This window comes from Glandiceps talaboti, chromosome 3 (assembly GCF_964340395.1).
Source record: "Glandiceps talaboti chromosome 3, keGlaTala1.1, whole genome shotgun sequence".
Lineage (NCBI taxonomy): Eukaryota > Metazoa > Hemichordata > Enteropneusta > Spengelidae > Glandiceps > Glandiceps talaboti.
In genome coordinates, this window is record NC_135551.1 from 17002390 (window position 1) to 17026017 (window position 23628).

General features: G+C 37.0%; 1 protein-coding gene across 1 annotated transcript; it reads right to left on the bottom strand.

Moving 5' to 3' along the window:
• Positions 1-435: 435 nt before the first annotated feature.
• LOC144433132 (recQ-mediated genome instability protein 1-like) lies at positions 436-20334 on the bottom strand. Its single transcript, XM_078121441.1, has 12 exons — positions 20316-20334; positions 17774-17899; positions 17115-17261; positions 16181-16291; positions 15279-15398; positions 14880-15013; positions 13991-14450; positions 12610-13438; positions 11930-12012; positions 2087-2236; positions 1203-1247; positions 436-591 (listed from the first exon to the last, which is right to left on the bottom strand). Exons 2-12 carry the CDS (start codon positions 17879-17881, stop codon positions 436-438), a joined length of 2343 nt encoding a protein of 780 aa, XP_077977567.1. The 5' UTR covers positions 17882-17899; positions 20316-20334.
• Between the last annotated feature and the right edge of the window lie 3294 nt (positions 20335-23628).

Sequence of the window (23628 nt, forward strand, 5' to 3'; positions counted from 1 at the left end):
ACATACTGAATATATGGTATTCAAATTAGTTGTTTAACACTTATGGCCCAGCGCCCCAGGTAACAAAGGGGCCAAAAAGCGAACAGTTGTGGGGCAAAGTACTTGATCTAGCACTTCACCAGAATACAAAGAAGTCCTACATCTAGCAGTTCAGCAAAAAATGCTGAAATGTTAGAATCTAGCACTTTGCCAAAATACAACAAAATCCTTAATCTAGCAGTTCGGCATAAAACAATGAAATATTAGAATCTAGCACTTTGCCAAAATACAAAGAAGTCTTACATCTAACACTTTGTCCCAAAATGAAAGTGCAAGATCTATAACAATACATGGTCTGATAAATTATCTTCTTTGTCTCAAAGTGACCAATTTTACTGTCAGAGGTACCACTATATATTTGCTTTCTGATGAATGATTAATTGAATTTGATAATATCTAGATGGAGTTTTCAACTTTGTGGCAAAGTCCTTGGTAGTGATTGGATGTCACTTCAGTCAAACTGATCACCATTGGTCTTTCCTGCTGAGGTGAAAGTTCAATCTCCATAATGCAACAGAGGTCAATAAGAGCTTGTTGACACTGCTGTATTCCCTGCAAGACATAAAAATTGATATAATAAAACACCATGCAGTATGACTGCTAGTGTGACATACTTGAGGTGTTGAGGTACTTGTAGCATTCTCTGCAGCTATACATTTGTGAGAGAAGCAAGCAAAAGTGTGCCATAAAACACACAAACATGACTAGATATACTTTGATACACCACACTGGTACAAATGTATCATGGAGTTGTTACAATATGTTTATCCCAAAACAGCAAATCATGTGAAAACGTAACTGCATTCTTCTAATTTGTTGTACATTAGGGTTCATTTGCACATAAGTATGCAATATCATACTGAAGTGTACAACCAATAGAATGCATACACACCAATGCAAGTAACAGGTACATATTTGGTAATTTGGTGACTATTCATGGGGAAAAGGTTGCATACTGTTTACCTTGAAATTATAGACGATGACCTTATAGTGACCTTCCTGTGTCTAGTGAATAACATGTATACCATATGTTTGTACTATATCGCTATGTATGTGAAGCATTTCCTTTCTTAAAACTACATCCAAAAAGTTGTAACATTGCATTTTTCTACCCGTAAATCAACACAACAAAACCTAATATATTTGAAATGCATTTTACTTACCTTCTGAAGTTTAGCCATGTTACCTTTAGATTCCTTTTTCATTTTCTGTAGCGAAAAAATTATAGTCACATGAAACCATGCAATTGTTTTTGGAATCAAAGAATCAAATGCTAGCAGTTCTCCAAATACAGACTTATTGACAAAATAGACCTGACTTAATTCAATTCACAACATATACATCACTATACATCATAACCAGCAGGTCAGAAGTTGGAAATGAATTTTATCTGTATGTATGATTGTATGTAAAGTTGATATCTACAACTTCAATAATCACCAAGTCATCGAGATGAGGACCACATTTCAAATGAATCAATTTGTTTTTCATCTTACATTACATGTTTTTGATAATTTTGTATAAAGGTTAAAATTCACTTGGTTATTGAAACCATTCTTATCACACTGACCAATTTATTATACAGAGCAACAGCTGTTACTGCACCAATAGATTTGTTATCATTACAAATGTGTGCTTGTGCGGGCACACATACACATGCATGTGCATGATGCACACACTCAGTCACACATACATATACACACACAAATGTACAGGCAGACACCATCACACTGGAGCAGACACAAACAAAACATATGCACAAATCACATACACAAACAAACACACATACACATACACATGCATGTGCATGATGCACACACTCAGTCACACACATACATATACACACAAATGTAGACAGACATACACCATTACACAGAAGCAGACACAAACAAACACACACATTTAATAATTTTAACAGTTGCCATGAGGTGTTCAGTCTACAATAAAATCCAATGAAAATAGTTTCTAACGAGTACCAACTTTCACATCTCTGTACATAGAACACGTTAGGATCAATGTCTAGTCTCTCAAGAATACAACTACATACCTTCATCTGAGGAACAGAGAATCCAATTAATTCTGTCAATACATCATCTGATAATACTACATCCAGTGAACTTGAGCCATCATTTATTCTAACTTTCATATTCCATACTGGTTGACAACTCAAACTACTTAATAAAGTCATGATGAACCCCTACAATACAAAGGAGACATTTTATGATGACGATGATAAGGGTGACCTTTCAGTTTCTCATTACCTGACCTACCCAAATTTTCAGTGCTGACATCAAAAAAAAAATTTGCCCACCCTTAATATTTTCTGGAACAGTGCCTTATCTGGCAAGAATAAGCGAGAATCTGGACTGTCAATGTCATCTACAGTCATGGCAGCGACAACAACACTTGTTCACAAACAGAGCATTTCTTTCATGACGGAAGTTATGCATGTAGTGGGCTGAGAACATGACAATGTAGAGAAGCTAGGAAAGGGCTTGTTACCAGAAATCCAATAAAAAGAAGATAGAGAGGAGGAAAAGGAGAGGTAGAGAAACATGAAGATGATTTTTTTTTATTGTTTTTACTTTTTTTTTTAATTGACCGACCGACCCATAGTTGCTATGAAAAAGTAATGAGAAACATAAAAAAAAAGTCACCCTAAACCTAAATGTGCATGATCTGTATGATGGAGGATTAAGACATAACATAAACCTCATACCACACTTAAGTACTACAGAAGTTAGGTTCACAGTTGACAATCTAGTTTTATTAACATATGAAGAGTTACATAGAAATCTGATGAAAATTGATAACCATTTAAACACTTCAACGAAGCAGGTTGACACTGTCAACAGAGTTGCTAGATGACGAAGCCCATAGCAGGCTATGCTGTGCTCATTTTATTTTTCTCTCATGTATTCTCTTTGACTTTCTGGGCCTGGGCATGAGAAATCTGTTATCACCCAATATCACCTCTTATTTTGACATATCACCGTTTGAGCTGTTTCCGCTATGTGACACTTGTCTGACTTTTGTCATCATGTTGCGGTATTAAACTGCACTCACCGGCGATACTACAAAAGTAGCCTGGGATATTGGGTAATCACCTCATGTTAATCACTTTCCTACTGTGTATTTCTAATTCAACTAATTTAGCATCAGTGGTACACATGCATAATAATATTTATTTACTGTCTGGAGCACAGCTCTCCTTTCCATCATCTTATGCTGGCAAGTTAAAGTGGCACAGTCTACATCTGATATTTTATTTTTTACATTATTTATGTTCAATGTGCCCGCTAGTGATAGCCAAATTTTGTTGTTGTGAGTAAAAATGATAAAAACTATGATTTCTTGTGAGTCACCACATAGTAAGAGATAGAGGAAGACCAACTTTTGGTGCATCACTAGAAATTGTGTGTGTCAGTGGTGCGTCAAATTGGCTTAGACAGAGGGCACACTGTTTATGTTCCATATGAAGAATTACTTCCAAGTTTTAATCGTCACTAGTACCGTAATAACCAGGAAAAGTGTAGCATTATGATAAGGTAAACTCAATGACTTCAGGATTGTATCAAACAATACATGCATAATCCTGTCAATGCTATATAGTGATTTTCTACTAACTACAAGGTACATATTAACATGAGCACAACACTAGACGAGTTATGTGTATTTAGTAATTTATTTAAATAGACAATGGCATTTCATGTTGTACTCTTTAGTGAACTGACATGTTGTGAGCCAATATTTAGGTCAGGGATTGGTAACACAATTTCAACAATCAAAGGGCAACATTTATGGTCACAAAATATATGGTATTGTGTTTATATGCACACAAACAGCAGACTGGTATTTTTATAACAAGATGCTAAATACATATAAATTACAATTCAGAACAAGGAGAAATATTTGTCATTTAAACGCATATAATCATTGTACTAAAATACATATATTGCATGAATGCGAGCCTAAGACTGAATGCTACTTTGGGCAATGGTCACAAAATATAAGTTGCTTGTATAACAATTTATAATACCATACAAACAAAACACAATCAGTAGTGAAAGAATCAGTGGCCAGTTTTTTTTGCACAGTGACTGTACTGGTACCATCTATCTACGTGAGTGCTATCCCCCCCCCCCCCCCCCCCCTTCACTTCCCACATAAAATGCAGTCACACAGTAAGTTGTAATTCTAGCAGTATTTATGTTACAAAAGATATAATTATATAGGTGTAAATGAACAGAGTAATATCCTTTGCCAAAGAAGTGCTTGACTTTTGTACATATTTACATATTTACAGGTTCTGACTTGTTTTCAAAACTATGTCACTCATGACTGAGTGCTCAGGAACAATGCAATGTTCTTAGCGTGAACTCTCACAGGAACCTTTAGGTGCTTGAAGTTTAGTTAGTAAACCATGGCAACAGGACTAATGACTTATAAGTTAAGGGGGTTTAAAAGTTAATGATTTCTGAGAATTGTTATTTAGTGGTAGGAGTACCACCTACTAAAATGGCGACTGCAATTCCAGACTTGGAAACATTTTTGAAAGAACTTGGAGAAGATTATTTTTCCTGTACAATCTGTTTGGAACAGTACAAGAATCCTAAACTCCTGCCATGTGAACACACGTTTTGTGAGGAATGCTTGATAAAGATCGTTGAGAGAGAAGGTAGGTTGCAATGCTCTGTCTGTGATACACCCTGTGAGCTACCCAATGGCAAAGTAGCCGAGTTAAGAGGTAACTTCTTCATGAACTCACTGCTTGATATTGTTGGAAGGTGCCAGCCAGCTGATGTGTCAGAACCAGTGCTTTGTGAAGGATGTGAAGAAAACACAGCAACAAACAGGTGTGTAGATTGTAGTGTCAATTTTTGTCTTTCATGTACCAAACCTCACAGAAAAATTGCCATGAGTAGAAATCACACCATCATCACATTAGAGGAATATAAAGAAGGAAATATTACCAGTCGGTTGCTACCACAAAAAGTCTACTGCAATGTTCACTCTGAGAATGAAGTCAAATACTACTGTGAGACCTGTCAAGTCACTATGTGTACTGACTGTGCCATGATTAAACATCGTACTGCTGAACATGTCCACAAAGAACTCAAAGAGGCAGCAGATAAGTACATTCTACAGTTGAAAGAAATGGTGGTGAAACTGAGAAAGAAAGAAAAGGAAACTGAAAGATGTAAATCAGAAGCCAAAAAGACCAGAGACCAACTACAGGTACAGTGTCAGGAAGAAGAAAAGAAGGTGAGAAAGAAAGCGGAAGAGATCATAGAGAAAGCAAGGAAAGAAGAGAAGAAACTGATTGAGGAGTTGAAGACAGACTATGGACAGAAAGTGAAAACTGCTGAAGTCCAAATAGATGAATGGGAAATGAAACATGGCAACATTTCAAGTACATGTGGTTATCTAGAAGCACTGATGCATCATGGGAGTGCTGCTCAGCTGATGACTAATAAACAGCAAACTGCTCAGCATATGCAAGGCCTTATCACCATGGAAACAAAACCAAACGTAAAACCAGAAGTGATGGAATTCAAGCCAGCTGCAGCGGTTCCAGGACAGGGCATGCTGGGATTGCTGTGCAGAGAGACAGAGAAAGGTGAAATGACAACTAAAATTAGGCATGTGGGAGAGACATACAAGGGTCAATGGCCAAGAGGTGGTCCAAGTGATACTGGTATACTGAAACCAATAGCATCTGAGATATGTGCCTCCAAGTGCACTGTTGACAATCTTCCATCACAGTTATTAGAAGGTGAGTCAGGTGACATAGTGATCAGAACCAAAGACAGCCAGGGAAGACAAGTCATACCAACACCAGCTGTGAAAGCCGAGATGAGAAAACCAGATGGAACAAAAGAAGATGTCAAAGTAACTGATAACAGAGATGGTACGCTAGTTTTCACAGTCAGAGGAGAAATGGAAGGCAGACATCAAGTTACCATGGCGATTGGAGATAATCGAATACATGGATCACCTTTCAATATTCCTGTCACTAAAAGATTAGTGAAGACCCTAGGAAAGGAAGGCAGTAGGAAAGGATGCTTTAATAGACCAGCTGGTGTCATCATGAACAAAAGAAGACAATTTGTAGTAGCTGATGCTTGGAATAAGAGGATACAAGTTGTAGATAGGGATGGAAATCACATTAAATTGATTACATTCACTCAGTTTAAGAATACCTTTCAACCGACAGATGTAGCAGTGTCAGATGATGGAAATTACTTCATGACAGATTGGGGTAATCACCAAATAGTTGTAAGTGATCAGGATGGTAATCTCATCAGATGCTTTGGACAGAATGAAATGAAGTATCCACGAGGTATAGCTATCAGCCCTATAGATGGGGCTGTTTATGTGACTGACTATGATGGTGACGGTGACAACACTGACAAGACAACACACTGTATCTGTAAATACATCCAGAATGGTAAATATATCACTACAGTAGGCAGCTATGGAACTGGACCAGCTCAATTCAAAGGACCTGCACGTCTTTGTGTCAGCAGACAAGGTAGACTGTATGTACCAGACAAGAACAACAGTCGCATACAGGTGCTGAACCAAGATTGTCAATTTCTGTACCAGTTTGGCGACTATGGAAAAGAAGATGGTGACCTGTATTGGCCTGGGTCAGTGGCTGTAGACAAGGATGAATTTCTGTACATTACAGAAAAAGGCAATAAGAGAATACAGAAATTTGACAGTAAGGGTCAATTCATATGCCGCATTGATAGTGAAGAGGATGGTTTGGAGGGCCCAATAGCTGTGACACTAACTGATGACTTGCCTGTCAAATTAGTTGTGGCAGATGCCAAAACTCACTGTTTGAAGGTATTCACTCAATGAGGAGACAATCCATCAACTCAACCCAACAACGGTACTTCTAAAAGTGACAAACTATGACAATATTAATGTTGTAGTACTTGTAAAATGACAGATCGAGAACATATGATAGTTCATGCATAATTCTTCTAAAAACTGTTGACACTAAGAATGTATGCATAGACAACTCATAAAAATTAGAAGTAACTGTCAGTTTGCAAGAGACTGAATGCAGAAATGCAAACAACAAGGACCATGTATTCAAGGTACCCAATAACTCTTTGGCAGACATACAGTGCAGCTCAAAATCAGACTTTCAAATTGCAACTTTGTTGATGACATCATCGTCTAAATGTCTACTTCCCTGTATGTGATTTGTAATCCTCTACAAATATACATATACTATGCGATGTGGTTCAACTGTTGTGGAATGCTCAATTCACTACAAAGACAGTGCGTCACCAAATGTCTCAACTGATGATTCCAGAGGCCTCAACAGCTGAACTTCAATGATGATCAAATCATCCTTGCAATGACTATCGTATATAAGGAACTGCTATTGTTTCCTTGTTTGTGACATTGAACTTGAATACCAAGGTGTAAATATGGTACAATCCTCTCAGTCTGTATACAATGTGTATCATTTCAACAGTAACAGAATAATTGACTCACAAAACTGCATGGTCATGCTCCTGACTTGGCATTCAAATTTAAACGTTACACAGTGTGGCCATATGGATGAGGACTGGGTATTTATTTTGGATTTTTAATTTATCATGTAAAATAATTTAATCATGGCTTCCTTACTTGAAAAATCAATGTGAAACAACATAAACCAAGTCCTTGTTTGTAGTTCAATCAATTGCAAAAGATTAATAAATGTGTAAAATTTTGTTATTGTATGCACAATAACAAACTTTTTACACCCTTTTTAGCTTCTAGGAATGTATTGAGTTACAAACACAGACTTTGTCAATGTTGTTTCACATTGATTTGTCAAGTAGGGGGCCATGATAAAATTGTTCTATAAAATTAAAAATCCAAAATAAATACTAAATCCTCATCCATATTGCTACTTTACAATTAGACTCCCTGCATCTATATGAAAACCAACCTCAACTGATGTACATGGACAATGCTTGGTTTAAACTACAACAAAGAAAATGATGAGCATACTATAAATCACACTGCAGTATGTTCATCATGGAAACACTATTAATAATCAAGTTCTCTTTCTTGATTCATTTGCAATTGAGAAACATATCCCTTGTGCTCCTTCAATGTCCACATTACCCGCCAGTCTGACAGAATGATCCATATGTATTACATTGTCATGAAAGACCTGGACATGTTGAATCAGCTGGAAGTTGCAAAGGTGTCCACTAGTGTGTTCTCTAACTAAACTAATTTGATACACCACAGACACACAGTAATTTCTTGTGACACTAATATTTGGCATTCCCTGTCTTTTTCTATGTTTGTAAGTGGTTACAACAACAAAATGTTGTCTTTCATTAGACGGCACAATAGTGAACACAGTTACAGCTAAAATGATGTAAGCTTGGTTTTTCACTCATGGGACATTACGTTTTGGACACAAGAGCTATACATATTTCAACTCTCAACTAACAATAACAGAGATACACAATAAACACAGCAGGATCACATTGAACACTAATAAGCATTGCTATTCTTTCACAGTGCAGTATCAGGCCTCTACAAATGAAAACATAAAGGACTTGATGATTTTTAATGGCTTCAATTGTTTATTTTCTAACTGATAATCAACATTTCAACTTGACTACTTCTATATCCCGACTGTGTAAGGCACCTATGTAATTGTTTCTTTTGCATTAGAAGTTGTCTGAGTGTTTGTATTAAATGTCATGTCACATGAGTGAAACGTCAAGCCTACATCACTTTAGCTGTAACATCTAGACAATGATCTTGCTATTGCATTTGATTCCAATGGTGAACACTGCTGACATCCTGTGTGTTAAGCTGTTATTCAGTTGACTTCTACATTAAAAAAATACACAAACTTTTATGATCTTGACACTGTCATGGTTACAAGACAATGAATACTTTGCCTGATGTCTGTAACTGATGCATAATGCCTAGCTATAGCAACGTAAACCATGTACAGACGCTGAAAATTATTATTGTAGACACTGCTGATCCTCTGACGTCTGTTGTATAATTCTTTCTACTATGTGACAGAACCTACTCTACGTCTCTACATAAACCACCTACAATGTATAGATTGATACACACTTTGTATTTATAATAATGGCTTTCATTTCAAGTACGTCATTGGCATGAAAAATATAAAAATGTACAAGAGTGTATACTGTACATCTTTGTTTAGAGCTTAGTCTAAGACTAACTAAACACTAAACAATGATATACAGTATAGACAGTATACATAGCGACTTGGCCATCTGACACCACATACTGACTTGGTAATGTTCTGGCAAACAATATTTTCAAGCCAGACAGTAGCTACACAATAAACAGAAAGTTACAAGGAAACTTAATCTGAAGTCATCTTTCCTAAATCAATATTTTTTTCTCTATATGTTAGAAGCCTTTAAAACCTATACAAAGGTGGTGTTGCAAGTAGCAATGTACAATCCAAATAACAATGACAGAAGCAGTAAAACTAGAATTTGAATATACAGCAATCATCTGAACTATCTCACGCTATACTTTTACTTTAGTTATCATTAATATACAAGATCAATCTGATTACAATTTTGAAAAAAGGAGTCAAAGTTACAACTAACTGGAATGAAGATTATGACTGTCATCTGACAGAGCAGAGCGTATCCATGGTTACCCAGATGGTCTGACATCCACTGCCTCCAGAGAGTCTGGGACAATACCGAATCAGCGATTGGAACAAAATGGATGTGCAGAGAGGTTGACCCACAGTGTGACCTCTGTAGTAAAATCACATGATGACAACTCTGGCTAGTTAATCTTCTACAAAAGACAATTTTCAATAACGTTTCATACCCTGATTTCTGTGAAATATTTACAGAATTGAAGAAAATGAAAATTAGACGAGTCCAGTAGCAATTGCCATCTTACATTGCACCTTCATATCACTGACATAGTATTGGTCCAGACTCTGGAGCCAGCAGAAGCCAGACAGAGGAAGAGGAAGTTTGGGTAACAAAGACTTGGTAGAGCAGAGAGAACAGTGCTATCACTGGTGGAATAGTCTGCTTTGAAAAATGATTGCAACACATACTCCTGATTCAGACTTCTATACTGTATTATTCAAGATAGGATAGGGTTTCTAATGACAGCTTTATCCACTGTGTTCCAGAACAAAAACATCTAAGTTGTAACTCAAGACTGGTTATTAAATTTTACATTGTTGTCAATCACATGCTAGCTGTTTCATGTTTATCTATATTTGAATGAGTGATTGAAAGGAGGACACCGTTGTACAAATTACAGACATTTATAAATAAACACCAGGGGTGAACAAATCATTTTGTGAACTGGTGGTCCCCGGACAAGTGCCTTAAAATATTGAGTGGTCCTGCTGAAAGAACTAGTGGTCCCAAGTCCCGCTAATGTGAAACATTAAATCTTACCTATAAATCTGTATATTCAGATGACTTTTTAACATAGTCATTAACAGTAAGGTGCTGGTCCAACAGACCAGACAAGGTAAAAGTTGTGTGGTTCGCCCCCAAAAAATCGCTAGTTCCGGACCCAGGACCACTGGATTTGTTCACCCCTTGACACTCTGGTAAAATAACTCTATATGACTAGATGAAGATAAAAATATCTTTACTTTCTACAGTGGTATTCCCCTTTAACAGATTGCAAATACTGGATGGTGGCATGTAAAGTCAATTTATTCCAGTCAGTATCCTCGTAGCACTCAGGATGGAACAATCTGTATAAAATGATCTGATGTAGGAATACAGCTTGACTGATTTATTTATCTTAATTTCCTTCATATATTGTCATTTGTTTTTTGTTCTGCTTTTTTGTTCTGGGGTTGAGTGCCACTAAATGGGAACAAAATACCGTAAATGGAAAAGAGACAACAATATACAAAGGAAGTGCAAGTAAATAAAGCTAGCGTGCTGTTTTCCTACAACATGTTTTAATCAGATTGGGTATGGAATCTGAATATAAGATTTACAATGATATTGTGTAGTGGTACATGGTTGAATTAGTGTTAGCTATAACAAGTCTTTGTCATACACATAATCCCATACCCCTCCCATACCCCTTCCCTCTGAAACCAAAAATTTCCAGAGTATGAAAGTGAAGAGAGCAAAAATAAATACTACATCGAGTCTACAACCTAATTCACCTCACTGTGATTACATCAAGTGAGAATTCAAGTCAATCATCCAATCTGGCCACTGCTACACTTATATTTCTAAGACCTGTAAATTGTAATTTAAAAAATAATCACAGTGACAAGGGCACCTTTCTGATTCTCAGACTCTAATACCATCTCAACTATTCACATAAATGTCTATACGCACTCTACATGCTAGTGTTGTTGAAAGCAGCATGGGTATCCCACACAAGACAAATGAAAGCACACAGTCACTTTGTGATAAATTATCTCACTTAAAACAATGACGAATCCATTGACTAATTTCTCAATAAGTTATTGCCACACACATAGCTAACACTCAAAAGACACTTTATACTAAATCAGTTCATCGGAAATTGAAACAAAGAGGATTAATCTCATAGCAAGTCATGAAGTATTGTTTAAATTGTGACAGCGCCCTCTGTCACAACCTCAAAAATATCTTTCATTTTATGTGTAAAAAAAACACTATTACAATACTCGAATAAACTGTATCTGTAAATTAATTTGAAGTCAATCAAATTTCAAATTTTGTGCTACATTCCTCCACTAACTTCTGTAACAGTTGACCCTAGATTAGAGCAAAGTTTTGTTTGACGTAATTTCAGCTGTGTTGGCATATCTTTACAGCTGTAACTTTGTTTCAAAAAGATTAATCAAAACTTCACTGATTAGAAATGTCAATTTTACCTTGATGTTTATAATCCTTCTTTCCTGTACTGGTAACTGGTTAACCACATCTGACAAGTAATCTAAAGTTACACCGTTGCAGTCTGAAGGATAGACAATACAAATTATTATTCTATATTGAATTGACCAAACAGTAAATTCTTAGTAATGCTGTGAGTTCATGTCGTAAGGATGATCCACTTAAAAATACAAAAGTTTCAGTTACAAGACTGTATACATTTCGCTGTAATGTGTAATAAGTAAAGTGTAAAGATACAGTCACTCTGTAAATCTTGAAAATATGTTAATTTCCTATGTACTGGTGTTTCCCTGACACTCAGTAAATGGAAACCTAAGTATTTTATACTAGGATTTCATTTTGGAACAGTGAAGCCATATTCTCACTCAACAAAATAAGGGCACCAAACCCTAGATTGTGTGATTTCTGAGCACCCCCCCCCCCCCCCCCCCATAAAATGAAAATCACAAGCCAACCCACTTCATTTTATGCAAAGATTGTATGTATGAAAAGTCCAAAAGTGCTCTCTTCCTGGTCTCAACTGGCAATGTCAGGTGTTACCAGTCTCAGAGTCTTTTTTGTAAAAAAATTCAAAGGAGGACACCGATGGAGTCACCAAACCAATGAAGAATGTCATTGTATCTGATAACAAGGTCATAGCTAATCTTGTTTACTGCCTTACCTGGTAAGTTTTCTTCCTCTGTTATGTTTTTAAAATCTACATCATCAAAATCAACTTCCATGTCCACAAAGCAGTCAATATCATTACCTCTCATGGTGCTTACAGTTCTTTTGGTTGGTCCTTGTTGGCCCATTGGACTAGCAGTCCTTTCAATTGGTTCCTGTTTACAGACTGGACTTACAGTACTTCTGATTGGTCCTTGATGACTGGCTGGACTAACAGTTCTTTTGATTAGCCCTTGCTGGTTATAAACTGGGCTAACAGTCCTCTCAATTGGCTCCTGTTTACAGACTGGACTAACAGACCTTTTGATTGGTTCTTGCAGACAATTTGGACTTGCAGTTCTTTTGACTGGATTGGTTGTCTCTTGTCTACAGAGTGGTTTTAAAAATCCCTGTATACTTTGAGTACTAGAACTAGTAAATTGTCTATTTCTGGTTGATGAACCAACTTGTACACTGTCTGGTAATTTCATAGCTGTGGAATGCTTTGTACTAAGGCGATTTTTCTTCTGATCTTGTCCATCGCCATGGGAATGATTCCTTTCCAAATTATCCACACTTTTAGTGTTTTGTTTATTTCTAAGTAGTAGAAAACTTTCAATGCTAGCATCTTGATAATTACATTGTGGTTTATTTGAGAACTGTCTTCCCTTGCCGGACAAACTAGTAGTAGTACTGCTATCGGTCCTGGTACTAATAGTACTGTCATTTGTCATTTTGTTTGGATTCTCAGTTTTTATTTGTAGTAAGGGAGTCTTTCTTTGTTCTTTATCATGTTTAATGGCATTGTGGTTAGTTGGTTGTCCTGAGGTAGCAGTAGATTCATCCTAGTGGTACAAAAATCAGAAAATGAAAAAAATGATGAAGGATTTTTCAAGATTAACTTGTTGTATTAAAGTTCACAAGTCATCCTATACACATGTCTGGGTGAAGTACTCCTTTTATTTGTTGACAAATATGATTAATTATTTCACTACGTGTGCACATCACAATGTAAGCTTTTACCCATTACAGTTCCAACCACAATATGGAATATGATTTATATGCATACTGTCACAGTGCACCTTAGAGGAAGGAGCAGGATTTTCGTAAATTATGTAAATTTCTGCCAGGACATAAAACATTGAGCATCCCTAGATACATGTACTTGCTAGGGACCCCAGGGAACATGTGTGAGAAGCAAACAACTGCAGTACTTTAACTCTGAATGCAAAATAAAATATGTTGACAAATACATACTGCATAATTATGTTGAGATTTTAATATGTAATGGCAAAAAAAAAATGCATAAAGTTGTGTCTGTGTGTAAAATCACTACAGATCTGTAAAACCTGTCATTTTCAAATCATTATTTGCAGAAAAAGAACAAGCTGTGGTACCTGCATCTGTAATTCTATTTCATCAAGTTGTTGTAAGACATCAGCGTCAAATAGTTCATCTTCATCATCCAAGTCCATAAAGTTATCTTCCATCGTTTCATGTCTTGGTGTGGGTTCCTGCCATTTATTGTTGTGTGGCTGGGACACCATGCCTGTTGATGACTGTATATGCTGTACACCATGACTAGGCTGCTGCTTGAATTCATCTCTCTGTACTGTCTCTCTGTTTCCCCATTGTTGATGCGTTTGTCTTGTATTTGTATTTGACGGTCCTTGTGTATTGTTTGTCCTCTGATCTGATGGTCTATCAGCTCCACTGTGTTGTTGTATTCTATGCTGATTCAGTGTCAGATTCTCAGCTGTTAAGTCGATACTCTCAGTACTTCTAGACATCCTCTCTCTGTCTTCAGACCTACCGGCTATCAAGTCACCATGAGGTAAGTCTGGTGCTTCAACATTCCTACAGTGATCAAAGAGAGAAATGTACAAAATTCTATCACACAATTATGCATCACAGACCTGCTGCTAAATATCATTATAGAGTATATGTGAAAAAGAGATTTTTTTACACTGAAGGGTATAGGCAATCAGAGCTCATGAATATTCAGTGTTAAACTTGAATATATTATTTCTGCTGACTCCCATGATGCAATAGCCCATAGCAAAGATACCCTATGAAGGCACAAGATCAACTTGGTGTTTCTCTGAAATCAAAAGTAATTGTACTTGTAGGTGATGTAAAAATCATGAAATAACTCCAGAATCCATAGTTTATGAAAATGTCTCTAGTTCCTGGACTGGCATTCTAACCCTGCAACAGCCATTATAGTTTACAATGACTTGATGTGAAGAGGGTTAAACAAGACGTGAATAACATGTTTATACATACAGTGCTCTTGATAGAACCATGACTTGTGAGTTGTCTTCCTGTAAAGTCTCTACTTCACCACCAAGTACTTTGATATTAGATGCAGTCAGTAAGAGAACACCTAGACGACACTGTATATTACCATGGATTTGAATCTAAGGAAAACAAGATCACACACATACTTAAATTACCAGTTGAACTTTGTTGGTATATTCAAATCATTGAAAAAAAACAAGTGGTATGTGCAAGAACAGAGAAAAAGACAAGGGGACAGGGAGTGAAGGAGACAGACAGACAGATGGACAGACGAATGAGCGAACAGATGGACTGATGGACGGACGGACAGACAGGCAGACATACATACAGACAGACAGACAGACAGACAGACAGATACTTCCATAATCCATGACATACTATTACCTTACAACCGGGCTGCATGTCAACATCAAGTTCTGGACATGGCCTATACTCCATTCCCTGCATAGTTTGACTCCCATCTGTCATTTGTAACATCAACATCCTGCTGGAGTTAGCCTGCCACTGTCAAAATCATTAATTGGAGAAAAGGAAATCAGTTAGTAATCAAAGGTGAAAAAATGCATTCATTCATCTTTTTACTATCCAACACATAAACATAAAACTAGGTGTGTGAGTGTACATGTGCGATTTCTCAACTTTTTACTTCCACATGTACACACAAACCTATCCTAATTGTGGTAGAAGAGAACATTACCATGCATGTAACTCATTTGTGAGGTAGGATGTTTACATGAATGCATGACTTTCATTTGCGTTAATTGTGAGGCTGTTGTTGGTATTAATTTGACAGTGGCTTGGCAGTGTTTTCGTTAAGGGTGGTAAACAGGTAAAATCTACCTGAGTTCCCCTGTCATTTTACCAGGGTTCCCTACCAGTGTTTTTGTTGCGAGTGGAAAGCAGGTGAAATCTACCTGCGTTCCCCTGTCATTTTACCAGGGTTCGCCACCAAAATTATGGTGTAATGTATTGGAAACTGCCTGTTTTACCATATTCCCCCTTTCTGTTACCCAGGTTCCCCCAACCTTAGCAAAAACACTGCTTGTACTGATAATTTCTGATGGTAGCGCTAAAATTTACCCTTTGTGTTGGTACATGGCTGTTGAGGGTCTCTCCCTGGTAACTTCTGTTTTGTAACTTATCCTGTGTACATGTGTTGGTACGTGGCTGTTGAGGGTCTCTCTCTGGTAATTTCTATTTTATATCTTACATTTTATGTTGGTTGTGTGGCTGTTTATATAATTCTTTACGGTCTTGTCCTGAAAATATCTCTCTTTGAAACTTACCCTTTGTGTTGGTTGTGTCGCTGTTGATATCAATTCTTCAGGATCTTGTCCTCCCGATAGTTTCTGTAGCTGTGAATAAGCTGGTTTACCAACATCTCTTACACTTTCAACCTGTGAAAAATAAATAATATATCAGTCATCTGATTCTCACACACGTGACTCTGGGTCACTGCTATGAAAAGTTAACCAGTGACTTACGACACATTAACAAAACTGTTTCAGAACAGAAATCTACATAGTTGACGAAAGAGGGTTTTTTTCACTAACGGGCTGAGGTCTCACGCAAATATGCCAAATTCTATTTGTGATTGAAATGCAACACAGTGTGTTTGTTGTAAATAAAAAGTACTTCATTCAATCGTGTATAGGAAGACATTTTCATGATTTGCAAATTTTAACTACAACAACACACAATTTTAACTATTTGGGGCCTGTTAGTAGGACTACTCCTGTAGCTCATGTTTGGAAATAATTATTCTTTAACTATCTACACTAGAACAAACATTTCATTGAATTTGCAACAAATCTCTTTTTCTTGTCTCACAATGATTTTGTTATAAACCTATGGCAAATCAAACCTTTTGAAAAACCTAGAGTCAAAACTTGTTCAAGGACAATGCTCAAACTTGCAAAATAAAAATAACCAAAAGTACATCATTCCATTTTATGGCTGAGCCTGAGTACTCCCTAGAATTTTTCCACGAGCTGGTTGACAAGTTAATAGTTGTTACATTTTAGAACACTTACTGAAGCTTTCATGAAACTGAAATAAACTACATGTATAAGGGTTAATATTACTATATTGCATGGTTTATTCATAAAAGATTTTTTTTGTCAACCATTGCGAAGAATGACATGTCTAGACACCTGACAAAAGGGAGTCTTTCCCCTAAAAGGGAAGCACTGTTGCTGCAAACTCATAATTTATTTTTACCTGTAGGCAATAAAATCCTCTCAAAACAGTCTTCTCCTGTGTGTTCAATCCCTGTGGTAATGATGGTTCTGCCAAGTCTCTTAGATCTACATGTAACCATTGCTCATAAACCAGTTCTTGGATCCTTTGAGCTCTCAACTGTGTTCCCTAGTCAGGAAAGCAAGATGGAAACATTGTAAAAATAACCAATTTACAATCAAAAATAATTGTCCAATAATGAGTCAGGATTACTGATAAGGAGTTGTCTGATATCTCAATATCAAAATCATTTGATTTGTGATTTTGTAGGACCTTAACATTCGTCTTCTCTATACAGATTCCAACTTGAAATGGGGTGTAATCAAACAAACTCAGGTCATAATTATTTCTAAGTCTGTGTTTGGAAAACAAAATTAACAATACGATAGTTTTCAAACTCATGTGACTATTCATTTGAAGTTGAATGTGATTTGAATCATGACACAGTAAAGGAAAGCAGAAGACCTCATTTTTGGGGCATTGCAAGAAAGTAAGTACCGTGCATTAGAGGTGTATGTTAAATTATGAGAGAATTAACTTATTAAGTCAACATACTAGGTACTTGAAGTGGTGTGTGTCATAAGTTAATGAAAATAATTGTAGATAAAAAGAGAAAATCAAAATGACTTAAATACCCTTACCTGGTACTCATCTTGTATCCATTCAATACATGCTTCACACCACTCTGTACTGGCACAAATATGGTGATGTGATTTCAGCCAATTAAGTACACTTGTTGTAGACACCATTGTTCATTATAAGCTTACCTGTATCATAATAGAAATACAAAGTGCACTGTTTGCAGTTATAACTTATATAAGACCCTGTGTAAACCATAAGTGAGACTGAGTCTGAGACTCTCATTTTGAAGGAAGTCCAAAGTGAGACCATATCTGAGACTGGATTTGAGACGCGTATGATGCAAACAATAAACAGTGGACAGCAACAGAAGTCATCGCATTACCAACGGATGCAGCTAGCTGAACAAGGCACATGCATGATCAGACACAAATCATGGTCACTCAGCCCAACTGTGCACAAATTTGAAACAAACAAACAAACCACATGCATTGCATACAACGACGATTCAACAGCGACATCTTTAGAATATGAAACGAGATACGTATGTGTAGTTGAATAGCTCGCGGTTTGAATTACACGTAAGCTATCTAGGCTACACCACAGGGTGCTCAGGCTCATTTAGTTCTGTTTACAAATATAAACAAAACAAAATAACATACAAGTAAACAAACAAACAGAAACAAACAGATAAACAAGTAAACAAACAAAATAAACTGACAAATGAGTAGATACATGAGTAAACTACAACAAACCAACGAACAACCAAACACTGCCCCCCCCCCGAAATGGTCACATATGGAAATAACCGTGGGGGGGGGGGGGGGGGGCAGTGTTTGGTTGTTCGTTGGTTTGTTGTCATTTACTCATGTATGTATCTACTCATACTCATGTATGTATCTACTCATTTGTCAGGTTATTTTGTTTGTTTGTTTACTTGTTTTTGTTTGTTTGTTTACTTGTATGTTTATTTTGTTTTGTTTATATTTGTAAACAGAACTAAATGAGCCTGAGCACCCTGTGGCTACACTAGCCGAAATACTAGGTTGTAAGACTACCATTTTCCCGTCTCAGAGACGATCTCAGGTTTGCTTGCAATTACAGTCTATTTGATATTAGCTGCAATAATTGTAGCGTTTGATGTGATTTTGAGGGCTTTTTCGTCTGTTTTTGTGCCTTCTTTCGTTCCGACATTTAACCCGAATCAAACCCGATTCGGGTTAATCTTCGGAACGAAAAACCCTCAAAATCACATCAAACGCTACAATTATTGCAGCTAATTTGATATATGAGAGTCTCAAAAGCACTCTCAAAGACAGTCTCACTTAGCATGTTCTTCATTTTGAGAGTCTCAGTTCTGACCTCACTTCTGTATTTGGGGTCTTACATACCTCCTGTCTGATGTAGTATTCACACATACATAACTGGTGTGTACTGACTGTACCATGGAGACAGGGTATAAGGTCTCCCCTTATAAATATCCCATGATTGTACACCCATCCAACCCCCAACTCCGACCACACCGCCCGGGCCCACCCCGTCACTGCGTCAGGGTTTTTTCTATCTCACGATTTGTAGTGTTACATTTTCAGAACATCTGCATCATTTACAAAATGATATGGTTAATAGTTTTTACACAAAGTTAGTTTTTGGCTACTGAATGAAACCTCTGGCATGAATATGGTAACAGCAACAGCAACAGCAGCATACTGGATTTTCGACTCAGCAGACGACCATCACAACACTGTCAAGTGTCAACAGCTGTCTGACTCGACTCCGAGTCTGAGGGTCACAATTTCTGGGAGGAGGCGTGTTTGATGCAATCATGAACAGTAGTGCATGCACCTTACCATAACCCTAACCCTAACTGCATCGTAAATACACATTTCAGTATGCTAAAACTACTCAACTACAATGCATACGCACGGCATCGTACTTATTTTGCCGAGATCTCTTACGCAGTGAACGAGCGACCGTCAAACTTACCGCCATCTTGGTCTCTTTACTACGTATCTTTGTAATATGTATAGTTGCATAAGAAAATAGTTCGCATTCGATGCTATATAGGAATAACATACGATAGAATAAAACTTGTTATTCATTTAGAAATATCCAAAAAATGCCATTAGGCCAAAAACAATAGTTTAGTTCGCAGTAAATACACCTGTTTTATTTGTTAAGATGTTTCTGGAAATGCGGACTAATTTCTCAAGTGGCTGTAGTACCGACCAATCACACAACTTTAAACTTTTACAGCGCGTCTCCCTCCACTCACCCAGGGGCGTGTAATATTGCATAGATTGTTGTTTTCCAGGTCTACAGACTAAATATAACAACCTTTTGAATATATATTCCTACCTGTACAGGGAAAGAGATATTTATAGTATACGTAGTACTACAGATCGATACATTTGTAGCAGCAAGATTCGTATGAATGATATTTTCCTAAGAAAACGGAAATCAAAGCAATAATTACACGCCCCTGTGCCTCCACTGATCATATATCCCTCTGGTTCAAAGTGTTGAGTGAAAAAAAATGATAGGTTTTGACAGATGGCAGATTAATGATGAAAGTGGTTTTACAATCCAATTTTCAAATATTACCAAGTTCCGAGTGCTTCTGCTCACAGAAATTGTAAATTAATATTAGCAGTCAATGATGCCTGTCGTAGTTTCCGCTGTAGTCCGTATGGAGATCTCTAGACAAGTCCGCCATCTTCACCGGGGATGACATTGGGTGGCGGTGGGGCATAGGTTGTCGTACCCGGTTGATCCGTTACTACTGGAACTATTGGGGTGGGGTCATGAGGATCACAGATATCGCCATTATCATGATTATAGCTAGAGTCCATTCTTCTAGCCACAAAGTCGACGTGAGTTCACCTTGAAAAGTACGTAGTGTAAGGGCTTAGTGTAGTGTAGTGTAGTGTAGTGTGTAGTGTAGTGTAGTGTAGTGTAGTGTAGTGTAGTGTAGAACGGATCGCGATCGGAGATTTTACATGTACGGTACTTTATACGGTACTCAGTTGTAGTTTTATGTCTACAATGAACATATTTGTATAAGCTTATGATGATAGCAGTTCAAAGTTCACATAGTTGATGTACATGCTGATATGCCACAGTATAACCTCAGTCTTGGTGTCTGAGATATAACACATTGAAACAGTTTTCTTTCAATGTATTGAGCTGGGGTCAAGGGAACTCGTTTTATATGTGTGTTCCGCGACTATCCTTACCGAAGATGAAGTCGATCACTCGTTGTTTGGTAGAATACAGGAAAATTACCAGTTTTGTCCTATGTTTCCTGTTCCTTGGAATTGTTCAGTATGTCCATTTCGGTGTGGTGATAAAACAATGGGTATCTAAACCACCCGTCAGTACACATAACTGTACCTGTTCCTGTTGGGATACTGTCTTCAAAGGTAGTTATGAACATCCCGTGGCAGGCTATCATCATGTATACTTCAACGTTACGTCGCAGTCATTCAAAATGTGGATGTGGACGGTATTCGCCATACTCATTGTCTATGAAACATGTACCCGGATCGTTACATTGTTACTCACTGGAAATATCCGTGTCACCATGTTGATATTGTTGTTCGTGGTTATTCATTCCCATTACTATTCCTGGTGGATGTTTTGGGGATACTGGAACGACGATTACTACCTACAGTGGAACCACCAACTATTTTTCACTTTTACGGAGAGCATCTCTACATTGACAGTATTTTATCTTCTTGACGTCAGAGTCATTCCTAATGGCAAACATTTATTCCTGATATCCAGCATCGCAGTTCTACACATTTTTCTTGGAGGAATAGACCAGTTTATTATCAACATTTCACGCTGGAAGCCAGGTTTTAAATTTGTATATAGAGTTGTCAGGGACCTAGGGTTTATGTCTTCAGATTTTGTAAATTTATTCACTGCCGTGTTTGAAATGTACAGAGATGGGAAGTCCAAAGGTTATCATGTGTACTCTTATCTGACTTGTCATGTTCGTGAAATTCTAGCTTCAGGTTTTGTTATTTTTGTTTTGTCGCTTTTTAGTATATTTTGCCTTTGATACCATACGAATATATAGTACTATAGCAACATTTCTAGCACTTTCCTTACTCCAAGTCGTCGGAATCACTGGCGAAGATCCGAATCACATAGTGATTTCAAGGCTTTCTTCTCGCTTTGCAATCGTTGGTGGCGCTCCGATAGGCTACACAGAACAGCATGTATTTGTTTATAGTTTCTATATTTGAACTCGTCCTCAGTTTCGTGTAATTATAAGTTACCGTATGCAGGACGAGTGGTTAAAAAATGTTAATGGTTCCGGTTACCCGACCCGCCTAGTTTTTCACTGCCGACCCTAGCCATTTTTGTTTACATATTCGAGAAAAAAAATAACAAAAAGTCTCGCCAGAAACAGTGGATGTGGATACTAACATCGGTAACTTAAAAAGACTGCTTTTCCGATCTTTAATGGCTGTTCATCTGATGGGAAGAAAACGATATTATAAATAACACAGAGACCATATGAAAACAACAGAAAACATAACTACTTGAACTAGACACTCACACCTGAAATAAAAACTCTATCTACCCGACATATTCTAAAATTGAGCGTAAATAATCGGAACCACACAATTTGTTTTATTAGGCCTAACCGTTTGTATTTATATATGTTCGTCGTAAGTTTTATACTTTGAATATAGAAATGATCTTCGAATGGGTCATGGTCTGGAACTTTTAAGAGTTTTTCGTCATTTTCATGCTCCAGATAAAACATTACATGTCTTTACCAAGTTAATATCCTAATAGTACAGACACTTGCAGAAATCTTACATCGTAGGCTGTACAGACACACACACACACACACACACACACACACACATGAAATCTTTTCGAATTCCCCCTTTTGTCTCCATTGAAATGGAACATGCAACTGGACAAGTCTATAATGTCACGTGACACAGACTGAGTTTATACGGTTATTAAACTATGTGCTCACTTATTCAGATTCGCAGAGGCGTTGACGGGGAAGATAGTGTCGTTCAATGTAAATATTTCATTTTGGTAAGTGTAATAGGGAAAATTATATCATAATATAGAAAAAATGGTGTTATCACTTACATAAAAGTCATTTTACCAGAATTTTAGGTTTTGTGATGTTAGATTTCCACTATTTGGGGAAAATGGTTTTTGCATTGTGTTCTTATGTATGTACCTAGCTAGTAGTAAGCTTATACCTGTACGGTTTACACCGTTACCTTTAGCTACCACTGATCGTACAGCTTTCAGTATGATCAATTGAGTTCAAACGTTGGGTATTTTGAAATCGTTGTTATTTCTGAATTACAACACAAATACAGTGATGGGAAATAACCATTACTTGAATCTTCTAAAATACCGTAGTACTTTAAAAACTGTAGTGATAGGTCAAATCTGGGACAAAATATTAATTGTGGGGTTAAATAAACATAATAGTAAGAATAGCATGGTTATGGCAAGCCGTTCAGGCCAAAAGTATTATTTTATTTTAGCTATAGTATTTTATATTTTTCGTAGTTGCAAACTAATGTTAACCGTTAATTAGGTGTTGTTTTTCGATGGAATCCACACTTTTATTCCATGTTAACATTATTTAATTCAAACAAGTTTTCATATTTTTGAGATTATTGTTTTATTTTTCGTCAAACCAGAATTTTGTTTAAGGATTATATGTAATTGAAAGTCAAAATATATTTTTTGTTAAAGTTTTTCAACTTTGTTTTCAACTTTTTTTCAATTTTTTTTTGCCGAGTCTGCTGACAGACGCCGGTCACGAGCACGTCGTGCTCGTACCCAACGCCTGTCACGAGTACGTCGTGCTCGTACCCAACGCCTGTCACGAGTACGTCGTGCTCGTGTCAGGCTTGACATTTGA

Excerpts from the sequence above, each read along its gene's own strand:
- LOC144433132 (XM_078121441.1), bottom strand. The coding sequence starts at position 17,881 with ATGGTGTCTACAACAAGTGTACTTAATTGGCTGAAATCACATCACCAT. Across the intron at positions 13,439-13,990 it reads AAATAGAATTACAGATGCAG|GATGAATCTACTGCTACCTC; the intron begins GTACCACAGCTT and ends TTGTACCACTAG. Across the intron at positions 592-1,202 it reads ACATGGCTAAACTTCAGAAG|GGAATACAGCAGTGTCAACA; the intron begins GTAAGTAAAATG and ends TATGTCTTGCAG.